The sequence below is a fragment of the Arachis ipaensis genome, chromosome B3 (assembly GCF_059453495.1).
Source record: "Arachis ipaensis isolate K30076 ecotype BB chromosome B3, ASM5945349v1, whole genome shotgun sequence".
NCBI lineage: Eukaryota > Viridiplantae > Streptophyta > Magnoliopsida > Fabales > Fabaceae > Arachis > Arachis ipaensis.
This window is the reverse complement of record NC_142438.1, coordinates 144318102-144340061: the sequence shown is the minus strand read 5'-3', so window position 1 is coordinate 144340061 and position 21960 is coordinate 144318102. Positions and strand designations below refer to the sequence as shown.

General features: G+C 29.4%; 3 protein-coding genes and 1 long non-coding RNA gene across 5 annotated transcripts; 3 read left to right on the top strand and 1 right to left on the bottom strand.

Moving 5' to 3' along the window:
* Positions 1-1118: 1118 nt before the first annotated feature.
* LOC107631524 (ABC transporter G family member 1-like) lies at positions 1119-4211 on the top strand. Of its 2 annotated transcripts, none has more exons than XM_016334990.3 (8): positions 1119-1374; positions 1751-1830; positions 1919-2389; positions 2468-2554; positions 2650-2694; positions 2866-3060; positions 3163-3252; positions 3389-4211. In XM_016334990.3, the coding sequence occupies exons 1-8, from the start codon at positions 1182-1184 to the stop codon at positions 4013-4015; spliced, it is 1788 nt and encodes a 595-aa protein (XP_016190476.1). In that variant the 5' UTR covers positions 1119-1181; the 3' UTR covers positions 4016-4211. The 2 variants fall into 2 exon arrangements, with proteins under 2 accessions (XP_016190476.1, XP_016190475.1); XM_016334989.3 differs by having other exon boundaries at positions 1121-1374; positions 2650-2775.
* A 1281-nt stretch (positions 4212-5492) lies between these two features.
* Positions 5493-6558, top strand: LOC110269850 (uncharacterized). The gene is made up of 2 exons (XR_002358606.2): positions 5493-5932; positions 6047-6558. It is a non-coding gene; the product is annotated as an uncharacterized LOC110269850 (long non-coding RNA).
* Positions 6559-6815: 257 nt separating this feature from the next.
* On the bottom strand, positions 6816-9172 carry LOC107631526 (Cytochrome b561/ferric reductase transmembrane protein family). Its single transcript, XM_016334992.3, has 4 exons — positions 8765-9172; positions 8383-8547; positions 7652-7800; positions 6816-7474 (listed from the first exon to the last, which is right to left on the bottom strand). Exons 1-4 carry the CDS (start codon positions 8912-8914, stop codon positions 7126-7128), a joined length of 813 nt encoding a protein of 270 aa, XP_016190478.1. The 5' UTR covers positions 8915-9172; the 3' UTR covers positions 6816-7125.
* Positions 9173-14709: 5537 nt separating this feature from the next.
* LOC107631527 (small ribosomal subunit protein uS11) lies at positions 14710-16955 on the top strand. Its single transcript, XM_016334993.3, has 6 exons — positions 14710-14826; positions 15331-15450; positions 15538-15583; positions 16051-16136; positions 16375-16504; positions 16714-16955. Exons 1-6 carry the CDS (start codon positions 14824-14826, stop codon positions 16779-16781), a joined length of 453 nt encoding a protein of 150 aa, XP_016190479.1. The 5' UTR covers positions 14710-14823; the 3' UTR covers positions 16782-16955.
* Positions 16956-21960: the final 5005 nt, after the last annotated feature.

Here is a 21960-nt window from a genome sequence, read left to right as displayed (position 1 = left end):
AAGTAATTTTAATTTTTGTTCCCTTGAAGTTGAAATTGGACATCAATTTAATATAATCCAATGATTCTCCTAGCAATGATAACTAAAATTCTGTGGCTACGAAAAATTGAAAATGCAATAACAAGCTGGGAAAGCAATAGAAGGATTTGGAAAAGAGGGAGAGTTGGAAAGAAAAGCGCGGGGATGAGGCAAAGGTGCGAAAGGACGGAAGAGTGGCGGTGGCGGCAGAGGAGGAGGAGGCTGCCGCCATGAAATAGGGATGGGTGGTTGAAATTAGAAATGGAATTAAAGATGGATGGGGTTTTGGAGGGTTGGGGTGCCACGTAGGTTTGGATAATAACGAAGCAAGTGCATAACCAAAATAGGGTACTTTTGTCATTTGGAGGGCAACTTTTGTGGGTGCAAGATCAGTTTCAATCTATTATGAGTATATATGTCAATGTTATTATCTTTTATAGGTACAAATGGTCATTTATTCAAATATAAAGAAAATTTGAACATGTTAGTTGATCGATAGTCGTCAGAATATGTCAATGTTCATGTTTACTAAATGGCATTTATATTAGGACTGGTGATACTAATTCTATTTGTGGGTATCTAATTCAATTCAATTTGTTTGAATAGAGTTAATAATTTGATTCGTAATAGATCGAATTAAGAGTATAGCAGATAAGATTGGATGCGTTGACCGAAATCAAACCTATTTTTTCTTATTTTTATAATTGTAATATAGATTTTATTATGATTTTGTTGCTTTTAATTTTAATATGGAATTAATTTTGTATCTTGTTTTGTTTTTATTAATATATTTATGAATTATGAAATGACTAAATATTATGTTTAATACTTTGATTGAAATTAATAAAATTTATTATAAAATATAAATTAAACAAAAATTAGATATCAAATAAAATACACACTAAGTCACCAAAAAAAAAAAATACACACTAGAATTGGCTTAAATATCTAAATGTGTCGGTAGCAGCCATTGGATGGCACGTCAATTATGGTTCTGTTTATAGTTGTGCGGTTGCATTAACTCGTGCCAATGTGACAATGTCGTATCATTATCCAACGTGTTTAGACACCATGCATGCACGCACCACTATTATACTTAAACCTATTAAACGTCACCTTGAGTCGTCGAGGATGAAATCATAAAGTTAACCCAATTAGTTATCATGCGAAGAATTCAAGGAGAAGAAACGGAGGGAGTGACAGTGACATGGGAGAATTTGTGGGTGACTGTTCCAAACGGAAAGAATACACTACCAATTCTGCAGGGCCTTACAGGCTATGCACAACCGGGGAGGCTTTTGGCTATAATGGGACCTTCCGGCTGTGGCAAAACCACACTTCTTGATGCCTTATCAGGTGATCATGCATTGCCACATGCAGTCATCATTGTTGCTCTAGACTCCAGAAGCATGTAAATAAGGGCTTTTTTTATTAACGGAACAAAATTTAAGGACTGATTTGACTACTTGTTTGAGAGGCTTTAATTTTGTCATGATAATGATTTTTGTCTTTTGAAGGACTAATAAGATAATCAAAAATACTATTTGCATGTTAAAATCAACTACCGAAATCAGTCTCCATATATTTATGTACAAATACATGTGAAATTTATTTTATTTTTAATACATATTATATTTTATATTTTGATGTATATTCTATGTTAGTAACTGATTTTAGTAGTTAAATAATTAAAACGAGATTTTACTTTATTTTTTGCAATTTTCTTTTTCAGGAAGATTGAGCTCAAACATAAAGCAGAAAGGGAATATTCTAATAAATGGCCATAAACAAGAACTGGCTTATGGAATATCAGTAAGAAATATGTCCAAAAGTTCTAAATCCTTAAAAACAAAAAATAAATAGAGGAACATTTAAGAAATGAGTTTTGTTGTGATGTTAGGGATATGTAACACAAGACGATGCTTTGCTGTCAACTTTAACAGCTGGGGAAACTTTATACTACTCGGCACAGCTTCAATTTCCTGATTCCATGCCCGTATCAGAGAAGAAGGAAAGAGCTGATGTAACTCTCAGGGAAATGGGTCTGCAAAACGCCATTCACACAAGGGTTGGAGGCTGGAGTTCTAAGGGTCTCAGTGGGGGACAGAAAAGGAGACTCAGCATTTGCATTGAGATCTTAACACGCCCAAGACTCCTGTTTCTTGATGAACCAACAAGTGGACTTGATAGTGCAGCCTCCTATTATGTCATGAGAAGAATTGCTAACCTTGTTCAGAAAGATGGCATTCAAAGGACTGTTGTTGCATCAATTCATCAACCTAGCAGTGAAGTTTTTGAACTCTTCCATGACCTTTGTCTTCTGTCTTCTGGTGAAACTGTATATTTTGGTCCTGCTTCTGATGCTAATCAGGTTTGGAACTAAAACTTCTACCAAGAAGCACATTTTTTGTTTTGTAACAATGAATACATTTTTTGTTTTGTAAAGCAGTTTTTTGCTTTGAATGGTTTTCCTTGTCCGACACTCCATAATCCTTCTGATCATTACTTAAGGATCATAAACAAAGATTTTGAACAGGTATGCAGAATTTGTGAATTCGATGCAACATGTTAATTCTTCTGCTTAAAAACATGTACTTGAACACTGTGAATTTTTGTGATTGCTTTCATCAGGAAGCTGAAGAAGGCTTTGGTAGCAGAGTAACTGCAGAGAAAGCTGTTAGTATCCTTGTGAAGTCTTATAGCTTGTCTCAGATTAAGAACAAAGTTTATACAGAAGTGGCAAACATAAATCAACGTGTGAGGTTTATGTCAAATTCCTCAAAAAGAAGAATTTCCCACGCACAGATTCAAAAGACTAATAATAATTTTTTTCATTCATGACTTTAGGATTTTGGTGCAGTAGAAAAGAAGAGGGACCATGCTGCGTTCCTGATTCAGTGCCTTGTTCTTATAAGAAGATCTGCACTGCATTATTTCCGCGACTTAAGCAATTACTGGCTGCGCCTTATTGTGTTTATTGCAATAGCTCTAAGCTTGGGCTCTATCTACTATGATATTGGCTTTGGTGTTGGATCTATTCAGGTAAACACAGGAAATTAAAGCCATAAGATATCCCTTAATTGTAGCTTTCAATAATCAAGGTTAATGAGTGGTAATACTGTTTTTGTCATGCACTTGCTTCAGGCCAGAGGATCTCTGCTTGCTTTCTTAAGTTGTCTTTTGTCTTTCATGACACTCGTTGGTGGATTTGCTCCGCTACTAGAGGAAATCAAGGTAAATTGTTTGTCTCTTGGTCCTTATTTAAATGTTAATGGAACTTTCTCCTAGTTTCACTACATTGCAATTGAGTAACTTTCTTCTTTACTCTGTGTGTATTATAGACATGAAATTTTCCTTTGGGTGGTGTTAGGTATTTGAAAGAGAGAGATTGAATGGACACTATGATGTTACAGCATTTCTCATAGGGAACACATTTTCTGCTGTTCCATACATGCTACTAGTAACTCTGGTTCCGGGATTAATATCCTATTACCTTTGTGGATTCCAAAAAGGACCAGAACACTTGGTATACTTTGTATCAGTGCTATTTGCCATAGTTATGTGGGTTGAGAGCCTCATGCTTGTTGTGGGAAGTGTCTCCCCTAACTATGTTATAGGCATGTTGATTTCTGGTGGAATTCAAGGAATCATGACCCTAGTTGGTGGATTCTATAGGTTACCAAATGATCTTCCAAAACCCCTATGGAAATATCCTCTGTATTATGTGTCTTTTCAAAAGTATGGACTCCAAGGATTATTCAAGAATGAATTTGAAGGCTTAACATTTATGATGGGCCAAGATGGAGGTGGTAAGAATAACATAAACATTAGTGGTGGGGAGATTCTAATAAAGACATGGCACGTGGAAATGGGACACTCTAAGTGGGTTGATCTTGGAATCTTTTTTGTAATGATTGTTGTGTATAGAATGCTGTTCTTGGCAATCACTAAGAGCAAGGAGAAGTTGAGGCCTGCATCTATTTGCTGCTTTCACTAGAGTACAGAGGCCTGAATAAATGAATAGAGTCCATAATTATACCCTTAAATTGGTGTGTAATTCAAACACTCAATTGAATTTAAAGATGAAGAAATAGCAAATGTAAAAATGTATTAACTATGATTGAATCCACCACAGCAAAATTTCAATATCTGCAGGTATTTCAATTGCAATCTCTTGGAACTTTATCTGCCAATCTTCTTTTTGCGAACTCATGAATTCTATGGTTTAGTTGAAATGCAACTACTTTTAGCTGAGTTTTTTAACCAATCCCTTTGAGTTGAGTAATTAGAATCTTTGATTGCACAGTTTCAACTTTCAAGCTAACAGTTTCTATTTCCATTTTTTTTCTGGAATGCCTTTTGCAATATTGGGTTAGAGGGGGTTTTTCTTGGGGGAAAAAGTTTTAAAGTAAGATATTGGTAAACTAAAAAAAAGGAATTAATTAATATTAAATTTATGATTTTTATCATATATTAATATTTTAAAATTTAATAGTGATTGAATACTTATTTTCTCATTTTACCACTTTAATTAGAGGAGCTTAATCCTTCTGCATTAACCCATTTTCTTTATGACATTTCCTTTGGTTATGAGGTCATATATGTCTTATTTGAGTTTTAGTCAAGGGTTGTAATTTTTAACTGAAGAGTTTGCCTTTAACTTTATTATATTGTAGATTTCACATTAAAGACGCAGGGTATTTCTAATTTTCTTAAGTCTCTATAATAAGTATATATTTTAAAACGTTAATGGGAAGAAGTGAAGAAATATTATTTGTTGACTTATCTAAACGATTTTATGTAATGCCTTATACTTTTATAATATTGTAGATTATACATTATAGATGTAACGTAGTTTAGTGCTAGCATAAAGTGTAATATTTGTAGAATTCAAACATGATATGAAGATATTCCTTGTAAAATTTATTTCTTGTTTAATAATAATAATAATAATAATAATAATAATAATAATAATAATAATAATAATAATAATAATAATAATAATTCAAACTAAATAACTATAAAACTACGATATACAAATAAGTAACCAATTGAATCAATCAAATTTATTATTTTTGTTTCTACGAATAAGAATTGCAAATGGAAAGGTTATTGTAAAAATTAGAATTTAATGTTAAATATAAATATTTGATTATTTTTTTCAGCTAAATAAAAAGATAAGCTTGGGGGTTTTTTGGACTTGAAGATTGGGCTTAAATTTAGATTCAAAGCTAACCAGGCTTAAAATTTATGCAGACTACAATATATAATGGGCTGTATACTGGGCTTCTTTCACCATTGGACTCTTCCTTCTTTCTCTTTTCTGGTCTCTCCATACACTCCTCCTCCACTCACCCACTCCAACTGTTTTTTTGGGTCCGAGTCAAGCTTCCTTTTAGGGTTTTTTTTTTTCTCTGTTCGGGTTCGCGCCAATGTCTCACATTCGATTCTAGTTTCCCGCGACTGTACGGCAACCCACACGGAAACCGCCCAGCACCACCACCCTCCGACCAATCTCGCCGTTGCATTCCAAAACCCTAGGGGAAAATTTTGCGATCATAGCAGCTGTGAGACCAAGTTGCTACTTGCTCATCATCATCTTCCAATTATATGTGGTTCACTGATACTTTACTACTTAATTTCTAATTGGATTGCATCTTCGATTTCATCTGTTCTTAAAACCCTAGCTTTGAATCAACAATGCGTCAGTGGGTTTGAGTCGCTGGAACTCCTCCCAAATCTCGCGGGGAAGAACACAAATCTGTCTGTATTGTTTTTGACATCCCCCCCCCCCTCTCTTTGTTGATGCATTGTTTCCTTAGTAACACTTGTTGTGTTAGTGGACCAAAGGTGATGGTGGCTTTGCGAACAAGGTGTTCCCGGTTCCCCATTAACGCCGCTGTCTATAACACTGGTACGGTGGCGTCATGCCTTTTATCTTTTTGTTTTCAACAAAAAGTTGTGTATTTTATTGCTGTAACAATAAAATAAAATAACATAAAATAAATTGTTTTTGCTTTGTTCATAGGCCAAGGTATACTCAATAGTGACAAAACAAAACTGCGAGGCCTGGGGAAGGGGAATAGTGGTAATGGAAGTTACAGTTATAGGTTGTTGGTATTTTGTTTACTTGGGATATCATATCCTCCTCAAGTAATGTTAGGGTACTTGATATACCAGTGGTCACTTGAAGAGGATTTAAATCGCTGGGAAGCAGTTATTAGGCTGCAGGTAAAATATGTCTTGGTGATTTTAGACAGTATATGGACCATACATCTGGCAAGGAGTAAAATCTTATGTAGCCATTAACCCATTCAATAGATTTGCTTTGGGTTTTGGGTAATGTAACTTGTAAATGAATTGCAATTTGGAAGCTTTTGCAGTTTTCTGCTTAAAACAATCAGCCATTGGTGCTTCTGAAGATTAGTTCTAGTATATTTAGTTGGATAGATAAATTCAACATTTGTTAATACAAGGCTTTGTTTCTGGTGAGTTCTGGCCGTAATCTAGCATGCGGGTGGTTCTTGCCTATATTATTTCTTCATCATTCTTACAAGGATATATTTTGTTGACAATTAGGTCCTCCAATGTTATGTTTTTCAGGTATATTTTATCAACCCTATGTGGTCAGTTAAGTCAGTGATGTGGTTGTTAGTGATAAGTAGATTATGATTTATCACTAGTTCACTACAGCATTGTCAAAATGTGGTTGTTAGTGACACAAGTTCTCTATGCCAGTTAAGTTTTAGCTTCTTTTTTTCTTTTCTTTTTCCTACATGTTAATTTTCTGCTAATCATTATTCCAAAATCACAAGTTCACAACTGCATACAGAATTATCTACACATTCTATGGTCAGCATCCATACCCACACTTGTAATATTTAGAATACACAAAAAAAAAAAAAGAAGGAAAAGAAGGGGGGGGGGGGTTTAAATTACACACACCAAATAAAACTTACTTTTTGATGAATGCACTCTATTAGTTTCAAGCTCAACCTTCATAAAGTGCAGCCACCAAAAACTAATTGAAGTGAAAACAATCCAATACAGTACCCCTTATATCTAGGTTAAAAATAAGTAAAATTAATGAATCACACCCCCATAATATTAGTCAAACAAATTGCCAAGTGCATTTCTCTTTGCACATGCAACAAGTTGTAACTCCTTTTGATGATCTTGCCTTTGAGGAATATTATCTTGGTCAGATGGAACTATTGACTCAGTCCCTACAATCACTCCTTGCTTTTTCAAGTGTTCCAATTTATCTTGTAAGAGATAAATCAATCCTATGATAGAGACTTGAGCTGTGAAAAGGATAGTCCAAAATCTTGTGCTTTTCAATGTTCTCTTATGGAAAGCTTCTAAACCTGTGAATATGTTGATGATCCCCACAAGAGAAACTATTGTTCCAAGTATCCAGTGCACAAAGTACCAGTAACTCCTTTCTTTCTTTCCTCTGCAAAATCAAGTTACAAATTTTGGACCTATGAGATTAGAAGAAAGTGCACCTAGAAATGTATAAAAATGAGTGCTTCTACAAGGCATTTTTTTCTTTTTTTTTTTAAATTTTCTAATTTGGATTAGTGAGTTGCTTTATGAAATGAAATACAAATATATTTGATGAATTGAACACCTGTGAGGTCTAAAAAATCCAATGAAGGCTTGCATCAAAAGTGCAGCATAAAGTGCTAGACCTAATCTTTGATGGTTGTTGTCAAATGAGTTCTCAAACTTTTTCAATGATATGGCAGCTCCAACTGTGGCAAGAAGCACTGAAAGCATCTGTTAGAAGCAATGTTAGACTCTGCACAATGTGGTTACAAAGGTAAATAAAATAAAAATTAAAAAGGGGATCATATCAGAATACATAATGCTGCATTTGAAACGAAGATTAGGGTGGGAAGAGACACAGACTAGTGTCATTCTTTTTGAAATGCACACTTACATTTTAGTCTTCCTATGCTTTTGTATTTTGTATCCATAGACACTAACCAACATAACCTACGAAGCAAAAAACTCAAAGCGACTTTTTTTAATATATACTAGCTTTTAACTGAATCAAAGTTGTGGTCTACAAGAAAATAAATCAAATATAAAAAGGTTTGAGTTTGGACACTCCACTACTAAAGCTAAAGTAAGTAATGATTATGTTGCAACCAAAAGATCAAGATTTCAATGATTACACCAGTGAACTTTCAAGAAGCATCCTATATACTCCACTAACTAAAAATAAAAATAATCTACCACCACTAGTTTAATCTCTAACGACTTAACATAATAATCAATAGTTTAGGGAATTAAAATTAAAATGATTAGTTTTAATTTTTTTTTTTTTTACAAGAAAAATTAGAAGACATGTGTGACCTGAAAAACAACATGGAGATAGAAAAGGAATCTACTCCTTCTTGATCCAGGTTCTGCTTTACATGACCCTCTAATGGTAAGAATCCCAAGAGGCATCAAGAACCCCATTGAAGCCCATAGGAGCAATCCATGAAGTGCAATATCAGTTGTTTTCTGATGATTTATCTGCTATAATAACTGAAAATAGTTAAAATCAAAATTCAAAACTCATAAACCTGGATCTCTTAGCATTTGAATACTGCATATCATGTTTTCTCAGTACAAAAGAGAGATAAGGATATGTAGTTTTATATCTGGTGTAGCATAAAGAGTTAGAGGCATTAAAAAAGAATATACAAGATGAAGAAAAAAAATAAAGAAAACTTGAATCTGATTTGTGTACCCTGTAAACTTTGTTCCCTCTTGTGCTTTTGTGACTGCTAAATTTATTTACCTCCTCAAATGCTATGGTGCATTCAGCGAATGGAAGATGAATAACATAAAATGAAACAATAACAATAAGAAAGTAAAATGGCTTGAAAGAAATATGCATTCTCCCAAATAGCAATGCAAATCTGTACAAATCACCACTCTGTAACTACCCTTTTCTCTCGTTTTTGAAGGTAAAGATGGTTGAGGATATGATTGTTCTTGGGGATGTCAAAGAGAGCTTTATAAATGCGTTGAAGGGACTACTACTGCCTCTACTTTTGGTATAATTATAAAGAATAAGCTTAAAAAAGTGATGATACATTATGCAATGTGAATATACTAATTGATGGCCATCATGGTATATTTGCTATAAACTCAACGAGTTAGTACAACATAGGTTGGTTTAATGTAAAGATTAGCTTTTACTAGGAAGAAAGTAAAGTTCTTATGGTTTAGTGGGACATATTTAATTTACTTTACATCAATTTCAAGGGTGGGGTTGGTTGACATTGGGATATACAATGTTATGGAGGTGTTGAAAAATGACAAAAACAAATATGTCAAAATCCTCTAGATGCTTGTGGGGCTTTGGTTTGAGGTGGACAGTTCGTGAGGTTACTAAAGTGGATAAAATTAGGATATAATTAAGTTAGACTCATGTATTAATTTGTCTATCACATTAATTCGACTAGAATTCATCAATTAAGTAGGAAATGATGAATAAATTTACTAATATAACTTATGAGTAATTGCACATGATGTAGTTTAACTTATTTGAACTCCATGAATAAGTTTACTAATATAAATTTATTAGGATTTATTTGTATACTATATCTGATAAACAACAAAGATAGAGAACAGAGACAAACAGAGAGATAGTAGCAGATATGTTTATATTTATTATTTTTAAGACAGAAAACTTTTATATTTTTGTCTCTATTATCCAGGAATGCGATAATGGGCTCAGTTCCCGCTCTATTCCCATTAAGAAAAGGGTAAATACTTATCTTCACCTCTCGTAATTTTTTTAAAGAATTTTAAGATTTTTGAAAAAAAAAAAAACTTTTTTTGGTCCTTAATATTTATTTTTATGAGATTGATTAGTCTCTTATGAATGATTTCTCTTAAGAATATATTTATGTAACATATTATTAATATTTCTTAGTTTTACACCGTATATTTTAAAAAAGAAAAAATATATAAGAAAAAAATTAAATGGCCTTAATAATTATTCTTAAAAGACAACGAGATTCTCAATAAAAAAAGAATTTGTCAATTCTAGTTGGTTTTTAATAGATAAATCAACAGTTTAACATGTCATGTAGGTTTATTTTGTTAATACAGAGAAAAAAAATTGATAGAGAAACTAATCAATCTCATAAAAATAAATATCAAATGTCAAAAAGAATAATTTTTTTTGTTAAGGACCTCATTGTCTTTCGAGATAATTATAAAAAATCGTTTAGTATTTTTTTCTCTTAAAAAAAATCCTATTTTTTTCTCTTTTTTCATAATAAATCTCATTTTGATCGGGTGAATTTTGGTGGATATTTACAAGTATTAATTGAAAAATACAACATAAAATTTATTCATATTAGTTCAACCTTAAACAATTTTAAATATATAAGATTATTTGTATATTATCTATCATACTTTTATAATAGTATTTAGATTTCATATTAAAAAGTTCAACAATAATTAAAATTATAATGTTAATTATATTTTTATGTAAATAAAAAATATAATTTAGCGGATTTTCGTAAGGCAAAAATCTCTTTTTTCATTTTAACTTATTTATGAGAAGAGATCTTTATTTTTGTGAAAATTTGACAAATCTCCATTTTATTTTTGTGACGAATAATCCTCACATATACTTATTTTAGTAGATTTTTTTTCGGTTCAACTAGGTATCCTTTAAAAATCGTACAACATTCAGTCTTTTATTACAATAATTAAAAAAAATTAAAACAAACACAACTAAAAATTATGAATAGATTTATTGTCTTTTTAAAATTAAATATACATTCAAAATACAATCTAAAAAAACTAAAATTTAAAATTTAAATTTTAAATTTTTGTTTCAGATTTAATATATTTAATTATTAATATATTATAATTTAAATACATATCTAAAAATCAAATTATTCAAAATTCAAAATTTTGATTTTAAAAATATAAAATAAACCTTAAACTATCAAATTATTAATTAAACTCGTACAAAACACTCAAAGAAGCAGAGAAGTCACGTTTGCGCCATGTCGAAAATTCAGAGGCACACATGGAAAACTCAGAGGTGCACATCGAGAAGTCATCCTCCGCTGTCGTTCATCCTCTTCCGTGCTCATCCTCAACGCTGCCTTCCTCCTTTTCGGCGCTCATTTACGTCTTTTTAATGTTTAAATTTAAATTTTAGATTTATGATTTTGGATGTGTTTTAAAAATATTTTATGTATAACATCATAATTTTAGATGTGTTACAATTATTTTTTAATGTTTAAATTTAGATTTTAGATTTACGATTTTGGATGTGTTTCAAAAATATTTTCTGTATAACTTCATAATTTTAGATGTGTTACAATTATTTTTTAATGTTTAAATTTAGATTTTAGATTTATGATTTTATATTTTCTGTATAACTTCATAATTTTAGATGTGTTACAATTATTTTTCAATGTTTAAATTTAAATTTTAGATTTATGATTTTGGATGTGTTTTAAAAATATTTTTTTGTATAACTTAATATTTTAGATGTGTTACAATTGAAAAAGAAACTACAATTGAAAATATTTTAGTTTATGTATATAATTATATTCGACCATTCATAATTGTATTATTAACATTTATATTGTATTATTAAAGTTGACTGATTTTAGATGTGTTTTAAAAATATTTTGTATAAAATATCATACTATCAGATGTATTATAATCGAAAAATAACAACACAATTTTAAATTAATTGTTGATTATATACTTTATTTGCAACAACTTTATTAATAAAATTAAATAAGATCAACCTTGTTCCAATTAAATCAGCAGAGTGTTTTTATGTTTAAATTAAAATATAATTAAAAATGTTGAACATGATATTTCTTAACAAATTACATAAATACATGTGTGAAAAATAATGATACATTTCACCAATGCAAAATGAGAGAGTGCTTCAGCTGGAAGGTGGTGATGGTCTTCACCAATGAAGACGAGATGGAGAATTCAGCTGGCAGCGTCCTTTTTGGTTTGGGATTCACTGATGCGTGTGAATATCCCGTAGAATAAGGAATTTAAAAAACTGTATTTGTTACGTGAAGTTACGAAAGTAAAGCAAAATCACCGTAACCACCAATGAAGTGGGTGGGTTTTAAAATTTAAATTTAAATTAAAATCTAATTATAGATATGTATCTACAAAATAGGAACATGTTACACTAAAAAAATAATTAAATATTATTTAAATCTGATTAAAGGCTGATTAAAGGCTGATTAATATTGTACAACTAGTATTTCCCAATTTTTTTTTACAATCTAATTTTGATGTACTATTAAAATAATATCATTTTATATGTGCATTAAATCACATAATAATACATAAACAAAAATAATTATCTTTTATATTAACTACATAAATAATCATTAAAAAAACAGTTGTAATTAACGATTATATAAAACATTTTATACTCTTAAGACTTAAAAATTAAACTCTTTCTTTTATCGTCTCTAATATTATCCTAACAACTTTCCAACAGAGTCATAGTGACAGCATATTTGAAGTAATTAATCAAACAAGGCATATCATTATTTCATAAATTTAAACATCAATTAAAATAAGTCTATGCGGTTAATTAAAAGCTCTAGATAAATAAATTACTCAAGCTTAGACACACACCAAAACATCCACTAAACGAAGTTATCATAATTATTTAGCATGGCCCAATCACATGATAAAACGCCCATGACCAATTAAAACACTATTTTGAACTAAAGCTACCAAAGAGGGCCATTTCATGAGTATTATTTAGGTGATATATCAACATTTTCATGCCACCTTTTGAAATCTGGAACCAAGAAGTAGGACGAACAGGAATATAGTGACAGAGACGTTATTTTATTTTGAGGTCAAATTCGCTGCAATTTTTATTTTGTAATATTTTATATTGTTAAATTATATTATATTTCAATTTATATATATGTGTATCATTATAAAGTTAACTGTTTTTCTATAATATTATAACATAACTAATAACGATTTGACATATTGTAAAGTTATAGTGCTCCTTAGAGAGCGACTACATAATTTCAACTAATTGTAAGGGAGAAAATCAACAACATGGAGACAAAAAAAAAAAAAAATCAGAATTTGTTTTATTTAGTATTTATTAATTGTTGCGATCTTATTTAGTATTTATTAATTGTTGCAACAATTAATAAATACTAAATAAGGCAAGTTATGACTGTTTTTGATTGATTTTTTTTGTTACCAAATATTTTCATTTTTTAAAATTAAAATTGAATTAAAGAATTTAGGAGTGCTATATAAATCCTTAAAATCTTTTAACGCTCTTAAAACTTCAACAATTATATTGTCTTAACCTCGATCACATGTTATGTTGCTAAAGGAGTGGTTTATTGATTAAAAGTTTGACCCAAATTTGTATTACTTTAGGATCGTGATGCTTATTGAACAAAAGTGAGTATTTTTCTGTTTTAATTTGTTGAAAAAATATGGAATATTTTTTTAAGAGAAGATATTATTAAAATAAGAAAATCAAATTTAAAATCATTTATATTATATAAGTTTTATTATTTTAATTTAAAAGTGATTGGATTTTTTTATTTTATCAACTTGTTTTCTTTAAAAGATTCCATAAAGATATTTTAAACAAGAGTATTTGTGTTTCAGAGTGCTGTTGCTGTTAGTTTCTTTTTTTCCTTAAAAAAATTATTGCTTGTAGCAAACTAAATAAAGAGGTAACATATATGATTCAGTTATGGGAATATATATAATAGACATCGTTCATATGTTTTTATCCATTAATAATTAATTACTAACTGAATCGGACAAGTTGGAATTAAAATGGAAATCATGGCGGTAGCACGATTTCAAAGATTTGCATCAAGTGAGTATCAGAGTATCCTCACTACAATTTATACATGTGTGACTATAGATAAGATAAGATAGAGTGTGGATTTAATGTTAATTTTATCTGTATATAAATTTAATTTTATTTTATTTATGAGTTAAGAATATTCTAACTCTAATTTTTATTTGTTTTTAACTGTATAAGTTTTTTTAAAAAATATAATATTATTGTATAACTTGATGAGTATATAAATTAAAAATTCAACACAAATACTTACTTATAAATTAGTGAACTAATTATTAGACTAACTCAACTTAATTTGATTGTTTTTTATTTTATTTTTTTCAGAAACAATTTTTTCGGTCAAGACTTTTTTCTTTTAGAGAAAATGACAAATATGTCCCTGACCTTTTGTTCCGCGGACATTTTTGTTCCTGACAATTGAAAAATACTTTTAAGTCCCTGACCTTCACAAAACTTAGACGGATCAGTCCCTCCGTCTAAATGCCTCTGTCAGGGATTGATCCGTCCAAATGCCTCCGTCAGGGATTGATCCGTCCAAATTTTGTGAAGGTCAGATACTTAAAAGTATTTTTCAAATGATTAGAGACGAAAATATCTGCAAGGCAAAAGGTCAGGACCTATTTGTCCTTTTCTCATCTTTTTAAAATCCTTTTGTAGTTCACGTTTTTGGTATTCGCGTTGTAATTTGCATTTTTGGGTAGTTTTGCTTAAAGGTCTTTTTGGGCTTATAGGTCCAGAGGTAGATATATGGGCCTAAGGCCCAAGTCCATCAACAACAATATAACGCAGTCCAATCTAAAATCTTAAAACCCTAATGGCATTGAACCATATATATTGGCAAACAATTTTTCAGCTACTCAGGAACTCTCTCAAGCCTCGACTCCAAAACCTAGCAGCAGCAGCAGCAGCTTCAAATCCTTCGGCCATCAGCTATGGTATCTCTATTCCGAATGCTAACCTTTCTGTTAGATTTCGATTCACTCAATTCTCTTGGTTCCAGCTCTATTCTCGATATGAATGTTCATGCTTATCTTTTCCTTCCTAATGTGCTTTCACTTTGGTAATGTCTTGTCGTTTTGTATGATTTGTGATATAGTTAAGGGGTTTGATTGTAGCGTATTAGGGTTTTACATGGTGATTCGGTTACGAATTGATTTGCCGTTGATGTCAAAGCTTCTTTTTTCCTGTTTTTCTCTTTAAGATCTGACTGTTTGTGTGGGATTATGTTTACATCTTTATGATAATTTAGATAAAACAATTAGTAGGAGCTGAAAACAAGATTAGAGGAAATGTTAAAACGTTATAATATATACATTCATTGTTTAGAACTTAATCTTAGTATCGTTGTAATTGGTTATGTTTTATGCTTTTTGTGTTTATGGATAATTGGAAAATGTGAGGGCATTCAATTCTGAGTGTGTATGGTTTACTTGTTACAGTCTAGGAGAAAGGTTAGAGAGCCCAAGGAAGAAACTGTCACTCTTGGCCCTGCTGTTAGAGAGGGTGAACATGTTTTTGGTGTGGCTCGCATCTTTGCATCATTTAATGACACCTTTATTGTAAGTATACCGAATTCAGCTTTTCCTTATTATTTTAGTTGAATTAGCTAAATTTGTGTTTTAATTGGATCGATGGTATCATTGCAGCATGTGACTGATTTGTCTGGAAGGGAAACCCTTGTCCGCATCACCGGTGAGTACCTTTCTCTTTACCTGAGATTGTTCTAAGTGGATACTTTTATTCTGAAACCATTTTATAAAACTGCCTTTTCCTTTGGCACCTACTCAAATGAAGATGCTAAAAACATCTTCTTATGAAGATCGGTGTGTTAAAAGTGTACTTTGTTTGTTTAGCTACACTTTAAAAAAATAACACTTTTAAAACATATCAAAATCAAATCTTACAATTCATCATCTAATGGTAAAAAGAAAGCATCTTCATATGAAAACAATTGTAAAATCTTAATAGTAGTATCCACCTTTGTAAACAGATAATGTGATATAGTAATCTCATTTTTTATTTAACTGTTCTAACTTTCAACTGTTACTACCCGAGATAAAGAAAAGTCTCTATCCTATTAGATGCTTAAGAAATCATGTAGTCTATGCTTCTTGGCGGATATAGTGGTGCAGCTACTTATTTTTTTTTCTTGCAATCAGGTGGAATGAAGGTTAAAGCTGACAGAGATGAGTCATCCCCATATGCTGCTATGCTTGCAGCACAAGATGTTGCTGCTAGATGCAAGGTCGTTAAATAACTAATATTTATTTGTTTTTGGTGTTTCTTTCTTCACCGACTCTTTTAGTACTTTTTTATCGGGTGTTATATTGCCTGTATCAATGGTTATCTGTTGTCTATTAGTTATGATTTTGATTGATTTCTCCAATTCATGTTCATTATCTGCTTCGTCTTTTGTTAAACTCATGATTCTATATTTTTGGTTGGTCTTCAAAGTTTACTGACTTTACTCTATTTGGAAGCAGGAGCTGGGAATAACTGCCCTTCATATCAAGCTCCGAGCCACTGGTGGAAACAAGACAAAAACACCTGGCCCTGGTGCTCAGTCTGCCCTCCGTGCCCTGGCTCGGTCTGGAATGAAAATTGGCCGTATAGGTATTATTTTAAAAATTCTCTTAACTTTGATTTTTGCCTTCTCATTTATGCAACCAATATGCTCCATATGTGTTGCCATTTTCTTTTGGAAAAAAAAATCATAATGTTGATTCTCTTACTAAAATGATAGTTACCTATTTGGTTTTAGAATTCGAGCTAATTTCTTATGGCATTTGAAACTTATTCATTTTTTTTATTTTTATTTTCAGAGGATGTGACCCCGATTCCTTCAGATAGCACTCGCAGAAAGAGTGGTAGAAGGGGTAGAAGGCTTTAAGCTCGCTTTGGCTTGCAGGAGCCTCTTTTTTGTCATTTTGTTTTGTTCGTATTGGAAAACAGTATTGTGGCATCTTAAAATTTAGATGAAGTTGAATTTCAATTTTCTCATATTGTACTTTTTGACATGTCATATCCGACTGTTTTAATTGAGTTAATTTAGAATTATCGTGTCTTCCCTTGCGCCTACTTTCTAGTGATTCCCCTTTTATGCCTATTAGATGAAGTAAATTAGTAAAATACGTAATAGATGAAACTTTTGTCAAACAACAACAACAAAACAACAATAAAGTCTTGGGGGATTGGTTACATGAATCAAACAATATTATGAATCAAACGATATTATTGTACTCCGTCATGTATTATATCTACATTATGAATCAAACGATATTATTGTACTCCGTCATGTATTATATCTACAGAGAGATTAATTTCCTTGCGGGTATTGTTTTTTATTTTCTTAAATTTTAAATTTTGTTAATAGTTTTGGTGAAATAAAATTTGTTTGGACATCACGCTTTGATGATGTATGAAGATATTCTTTTCTTTATAACAAAATTTATGTTGTAAATAACGGTGTATTTTTAATATCAATGTTTTAATAATACTTATTTTAATTGCCATAATTGAATAAATATTAATTAGAATAAAATATATTTTTTATTTCTGAAGTTTGTTAAAAATTTAAAAAATACTCTTAAATTTTATTTTGTTTTAAGTTTGTGTTAGAAGTTTTCAGTTTATATCAAATATATTCTCGACGGCAAAATTTTTAAAAAAATTAAGACTAATTTAACAATAATGTATGAAAATTATGCTTGATTTACTTGTATTGATAGTTGTTTTTATGAAATTGTTGTTGAATTGGGCTTAAATTTTTTAAAAAATTAGCCGAAATTTTTTTGGACAAAATTGAAATAAACTAAAATTTTATTTTTGAAATTTTTATCAAACTTCGGGACAAAAAGTATTCTTTACCATTTATATGTAAATTAAGAAGATATTTAGTTGTGATAGAAAATTTGAACCAAATATAAGATTTGTGTTCAAATCAAGGTTTTTTTTAAAGCAAAGATAAAAGATTCGAACTCATAACTTTTTAATTGAATATGAAAAATTATACTATTTGAGGTATAATTTATTGGTGCGTCTGCTTACTTTATAGTTCAACTTCAATCTACAGATAACATGAGACGAGGAAATAAAATGGTGAAATGACATTATCTTCTACTAATGTTTAATTGCAAGTTTTGTAAGGTTTATACTTTATAGCGTTAATTTGTACATAACTAAAATTTCAGGCTTCAAGTGTGTGAATCCCTGATTTAGACCAACATCTTAATTGACATGAACTCTCAAGTCCCTTCATACTTTTGTACCAAAAAGAAGTCCCTTGATATTCGAATAAACTATATATAAATAGATTATGAGAAAGAGGATTGCAAATAATAATAATAATAATAAAAAAAAAAGAGTATGATTCGACTAGAAATTTTGTTATATAAAATTGAGTGCAGTATTCAAAAATAGGTTTATTTGTGTTTTTCGAAAATATCGCAGGCTAATTCGGAATTAATAAAATGCTGGGCAAATTATAATTTTATTTTAAAAAGACAATTTACAGGATGAATTACAATTTATTTTAAATTTATGAAAAAATAATTTGTCGAGAGTACCGTTAGATAAAAACTCAATAAAATAAATTGTAAAATTACCCATATGCAAACTAATTTGGCGCAAATAATAATTTTCATGCGTGGAATTAATTTTTAAACCTATTATATTAAAAAACATATAAGAATATCTATGTATGAATATGATCAAATACATTATTAAGTTGAAGCTTTTTTTTTCTGTTTATCGCCCTAACTTGTGAATTTTCATTCTCAGTTCACTTCCACTTCGTCGGCTGCGAGGGCTTCGTCTCCATCTACAGCCCGCCACCACATCAGCACTCACCTACGTCCAATTTCCACACTCCGCCGTGATTCTTCATGCTGTTGTACGTTTCGCCCCCATTTAAATCTATTAAATGCGTTCCTTGGTTTCCTTGCTTTATTTTTGTGTGTACCACAATCTGAACTATGTAATTTTTTCTTCATATAGAAATTCAATCCATTAGTGTTCGTGTTAGGGTCCTAAGTATGAGAAAAAAATTATCTAATTTAGATTTAAAATACGTTAAGCTTTGATTCACGAGAATTATGTCCTAGTTTGAATAGAATTCAAGACCTTTGTTGTGTAATAATAATAATAATAATAATAATAATAATAATAATAATAATAATAATAAAAAAGAAGTATGATACGGCTAGAAATTTTGTTATATAAAATTAAATGCAGTACTCAAAAATGGGTTTATCTGTGTTTTTCGAAAATATCGCAGGCGAATTCGGAATTAACAAAATGCTGGGCAAATTGTAATTTTATTTTAAAAAGGCAATTTATAGGCGAATTACAATTTATTTTAAATTTTTGAAAAAGTAATTTGTCGAAAGTAGTTAGATAAAAATTCAATAAAATAAATTGTAAAATTACCGATATGCAAACTAATTTGGCTATTATTTTCATGCGTGGAATTAATTTTTAAACCTATTATATTAAAAAACATATAATGATATCTATGTATGAATATGATCAAATATATTATTAAGTTGAAACTTTTTTTTTTTGTTTATCTAGTCCTAACTTGTGAATTTTCATTCTCAGTTCACTTTCACTTCGTCGGCTGCGAGGGCTTCGTCTCCATCCACCGCCCGCCACCACATCAGCACTCATCTATGTCCAATTTCCACGCTCTGCCGCGATTCTTCCTGCTGCTGTACGTTCCGCCCCTTTTAAATCTATTAAATGTGTTCCTTGATTTTCTTACTTTATTTTTATGTGTACCACAATCTGAACTATGTAATTTTTTCTTCGTATAGAAATTCAATCCATTAGTGTCCATGTTACGGTCCTGTGAGAAAAAAAATATCTAATTTAGATTTAAAATACGATAAGCTTCGATTCTCCTAAATTATGTCCTAGTTTGAATAGAATCCAAGACCTTTGTTCTGTAATAATAATAATAATAATAATAATAATAATAATAATAATAATAATAATAAAAATAATAAAAATAAAAATAAAATACGTCTAGAAATTTTGTTATATAAAATTGAGTACAGTACTCAAAAATGGATTTATTTGTGTTTTTCAAAAATATCACAGCTGAATTCGGAATTAAAAAAATTCTGGGCAAATTGTAATTTTATTTTAAAAAGATAATTTACGAGCGAATTACAATTTATTTTAAATATTTGAAAAAGTAATTTGTCGAGAGTACCGTCAGATAAAAACTCAATAAAATAAATTGTAAAATTACTGCTATGCACACTAATTTAGCGCAAATAATAATTTTTGGGTATGTCTAAAATGAACTCAATAATTATATGTTTATTGAATGAGCCACACTTATATAGGTCATTAGATTTTATTAAATGAAAATCAAAGACTAATATAAAAGAAGAGTATTGATGGACTCTAATAAATATCAGAATATTCTAGTACATAAATAAATACTTTAAATGGCAATACTTTAATACACAATTTTTTAAACGGCAACAAAATCTTTTATTCTTAAATAATTAAATATAAAATATAAAATATATGAGTATTTTTTATTTAATAAAATTAATTATGATGCAAAACTTTTTTATAATATTAAAAATTTATATTAAAATAATATTTTAAACTGTAACATAAAAATATAAAATCATTAAAATTTTATTTTATATTACTTGATAAATAATTAGATTATTATATTCAAAATTTATTAACTAACTACTTTTATTAAAGATATTATTATATAATATAATTTTTCATAAAATATTTAAAAAAAATAATTTATTTAAAATATTATATATAATACATAAAAATATTAATTTTTTTATTTTTTTTAAAAACTGAATAAATAATATAATTTTAAATACACACCTAAATAAAAAAGTTAATATTTTTATGTATTATATATAACGTTTTAAATAAATTTTACTTTTACAAATATTTTGATATAAAATTATATTATATAATAATATATTTAACAAAGTAATTAGTTAATAAATTTTAAATATAATAACCTAATTATTTGTGAAATAATATAAAATAAACTTTATTTATTTTATATTTTTATGTTGTAATTTAAAATATCATTTTAATATTTAAAAAAATGTATAATAACTAATCTTAATGAATAAAAAAATATATATTTTTTGTATTTATTTATTTTATATTTTTTAGAATAATTTTTTTTATCTTTATGTAATAAAATATGTGATAATCTTCTTTTATATATATATATATATATATATATATATATATATATATTAGGGGTGGTAAAACGGGTTGAATCTGTCGGGCCGATCCGCCGAACCCACTAAAAAAGGTGGGTCGGGCTAGAATTTGAAACCTGTCAAATTAAAAAAATTTGCCAAATTATGTATATATGTTCCAATTATGTGACTTTATTTATTTTATTTTACAATTTCGTATATATGTTCAAATTATGTGACTTATTTTTTAAAATAAAGATGGTTCTATTGACAAATATTATTTTGAACAATTTTATTGAAGTTAAAAATTAAAAAAAAAGATAATAAAAAGTTATATTATAATTTGACTATTTTTTATTTGTAATTAATTATTTAATTATTATTTTTTAGTTAATTTCAATTAATTTTTTTTAAATAATAAAGTCAAACGGCTAGCATTTTGTACCCACTTTAGTTGGCGGGGCGGGCCGGCCCGTCCCGCTTACGGTGCGGGCCTAGGTGAGGCGGGGCAGGTTGGAGTGAGCCGGCCCACATTGCCACCCCTAATATATATACTATCTAGTAATTTTTTTATATATTAAATAATTATAATCGTATAATAACATTAAAATCAGAAAACATATTAAATCTGTTACAGTATAACTATTTAAAATATCATTTTAATATTATAAAAAAATTGCATAAAAATTTTGCGGGATTAGCGAATTTTTTTAATTAGACAGGTTTTAAATCCTAGTCCGATCCACCTTTTTTAGCGAGTTTGGCGGGTCGGCCCGACGGATTGGACCCGTTTTACCACCCCTAATATATATATTAAGAATATTTATTATCACATATTTTATTATATAAAGGTAGAAACTTTTTGTTCTA

Coding starts and splice junctions, on each gene's coding strand:
- LOC107631526 (XM_016334992.3), bottom strand. CDS start 8,914: ATGCATATTTCTTTCAAGCCATTTTACTTTCTTATTGTTATTGTTTCA. Junction 8,548..8,764: donor GAGGGAACAAAGTTTACAGG/GTACACAAATCA, acceptor TTATTATAGCAG/ATAAATCATCAGAAAACAAC. Junction 7,801..8,382: donor ATCTCCATGTTGTTTTTCAG/GTCACACATGTC, acceptor TGCTTCTAACAG/ATGCTTTCAGTGCTTCTTGC.
- LOC107631527 (XM_016334993.3), top strand. Junction 15,451..15,537: donor CATTTAATGACACCTTTATT/GTAAGTATACCG, acceptor GTATCATTGCAG/CATGTGACTGATTTGTCTGG. Junction 15,584..16,050: donor AACCCTTGTCCGCATCACCG/GTGAGTACCTTT, acceptor TCTTGCAATCAG/GTGGAATGAAGGTTAAAGCT.
- LOC107631524 (XM_016334989.3), top strand. CDS start 1,182: ATGCGAAGAATTCAAGGAGAAGAAACGGAGGGAGTGACAGTGACATGG. Junction 2,776..2,865: donor TGGCAAACATAAATCAACGT/GTGAGGTTTATG, acceptor TCATGACTTTAG/GATTTTGGTGCAGTAGAAAA. Junction 3,061..3,162: donor TTGGTGTTGGATCTATTCAG/GTAAACACAGGA, acceptor CACTTGCTTCAG/GCCAGAGGATCTCTGCTTGC.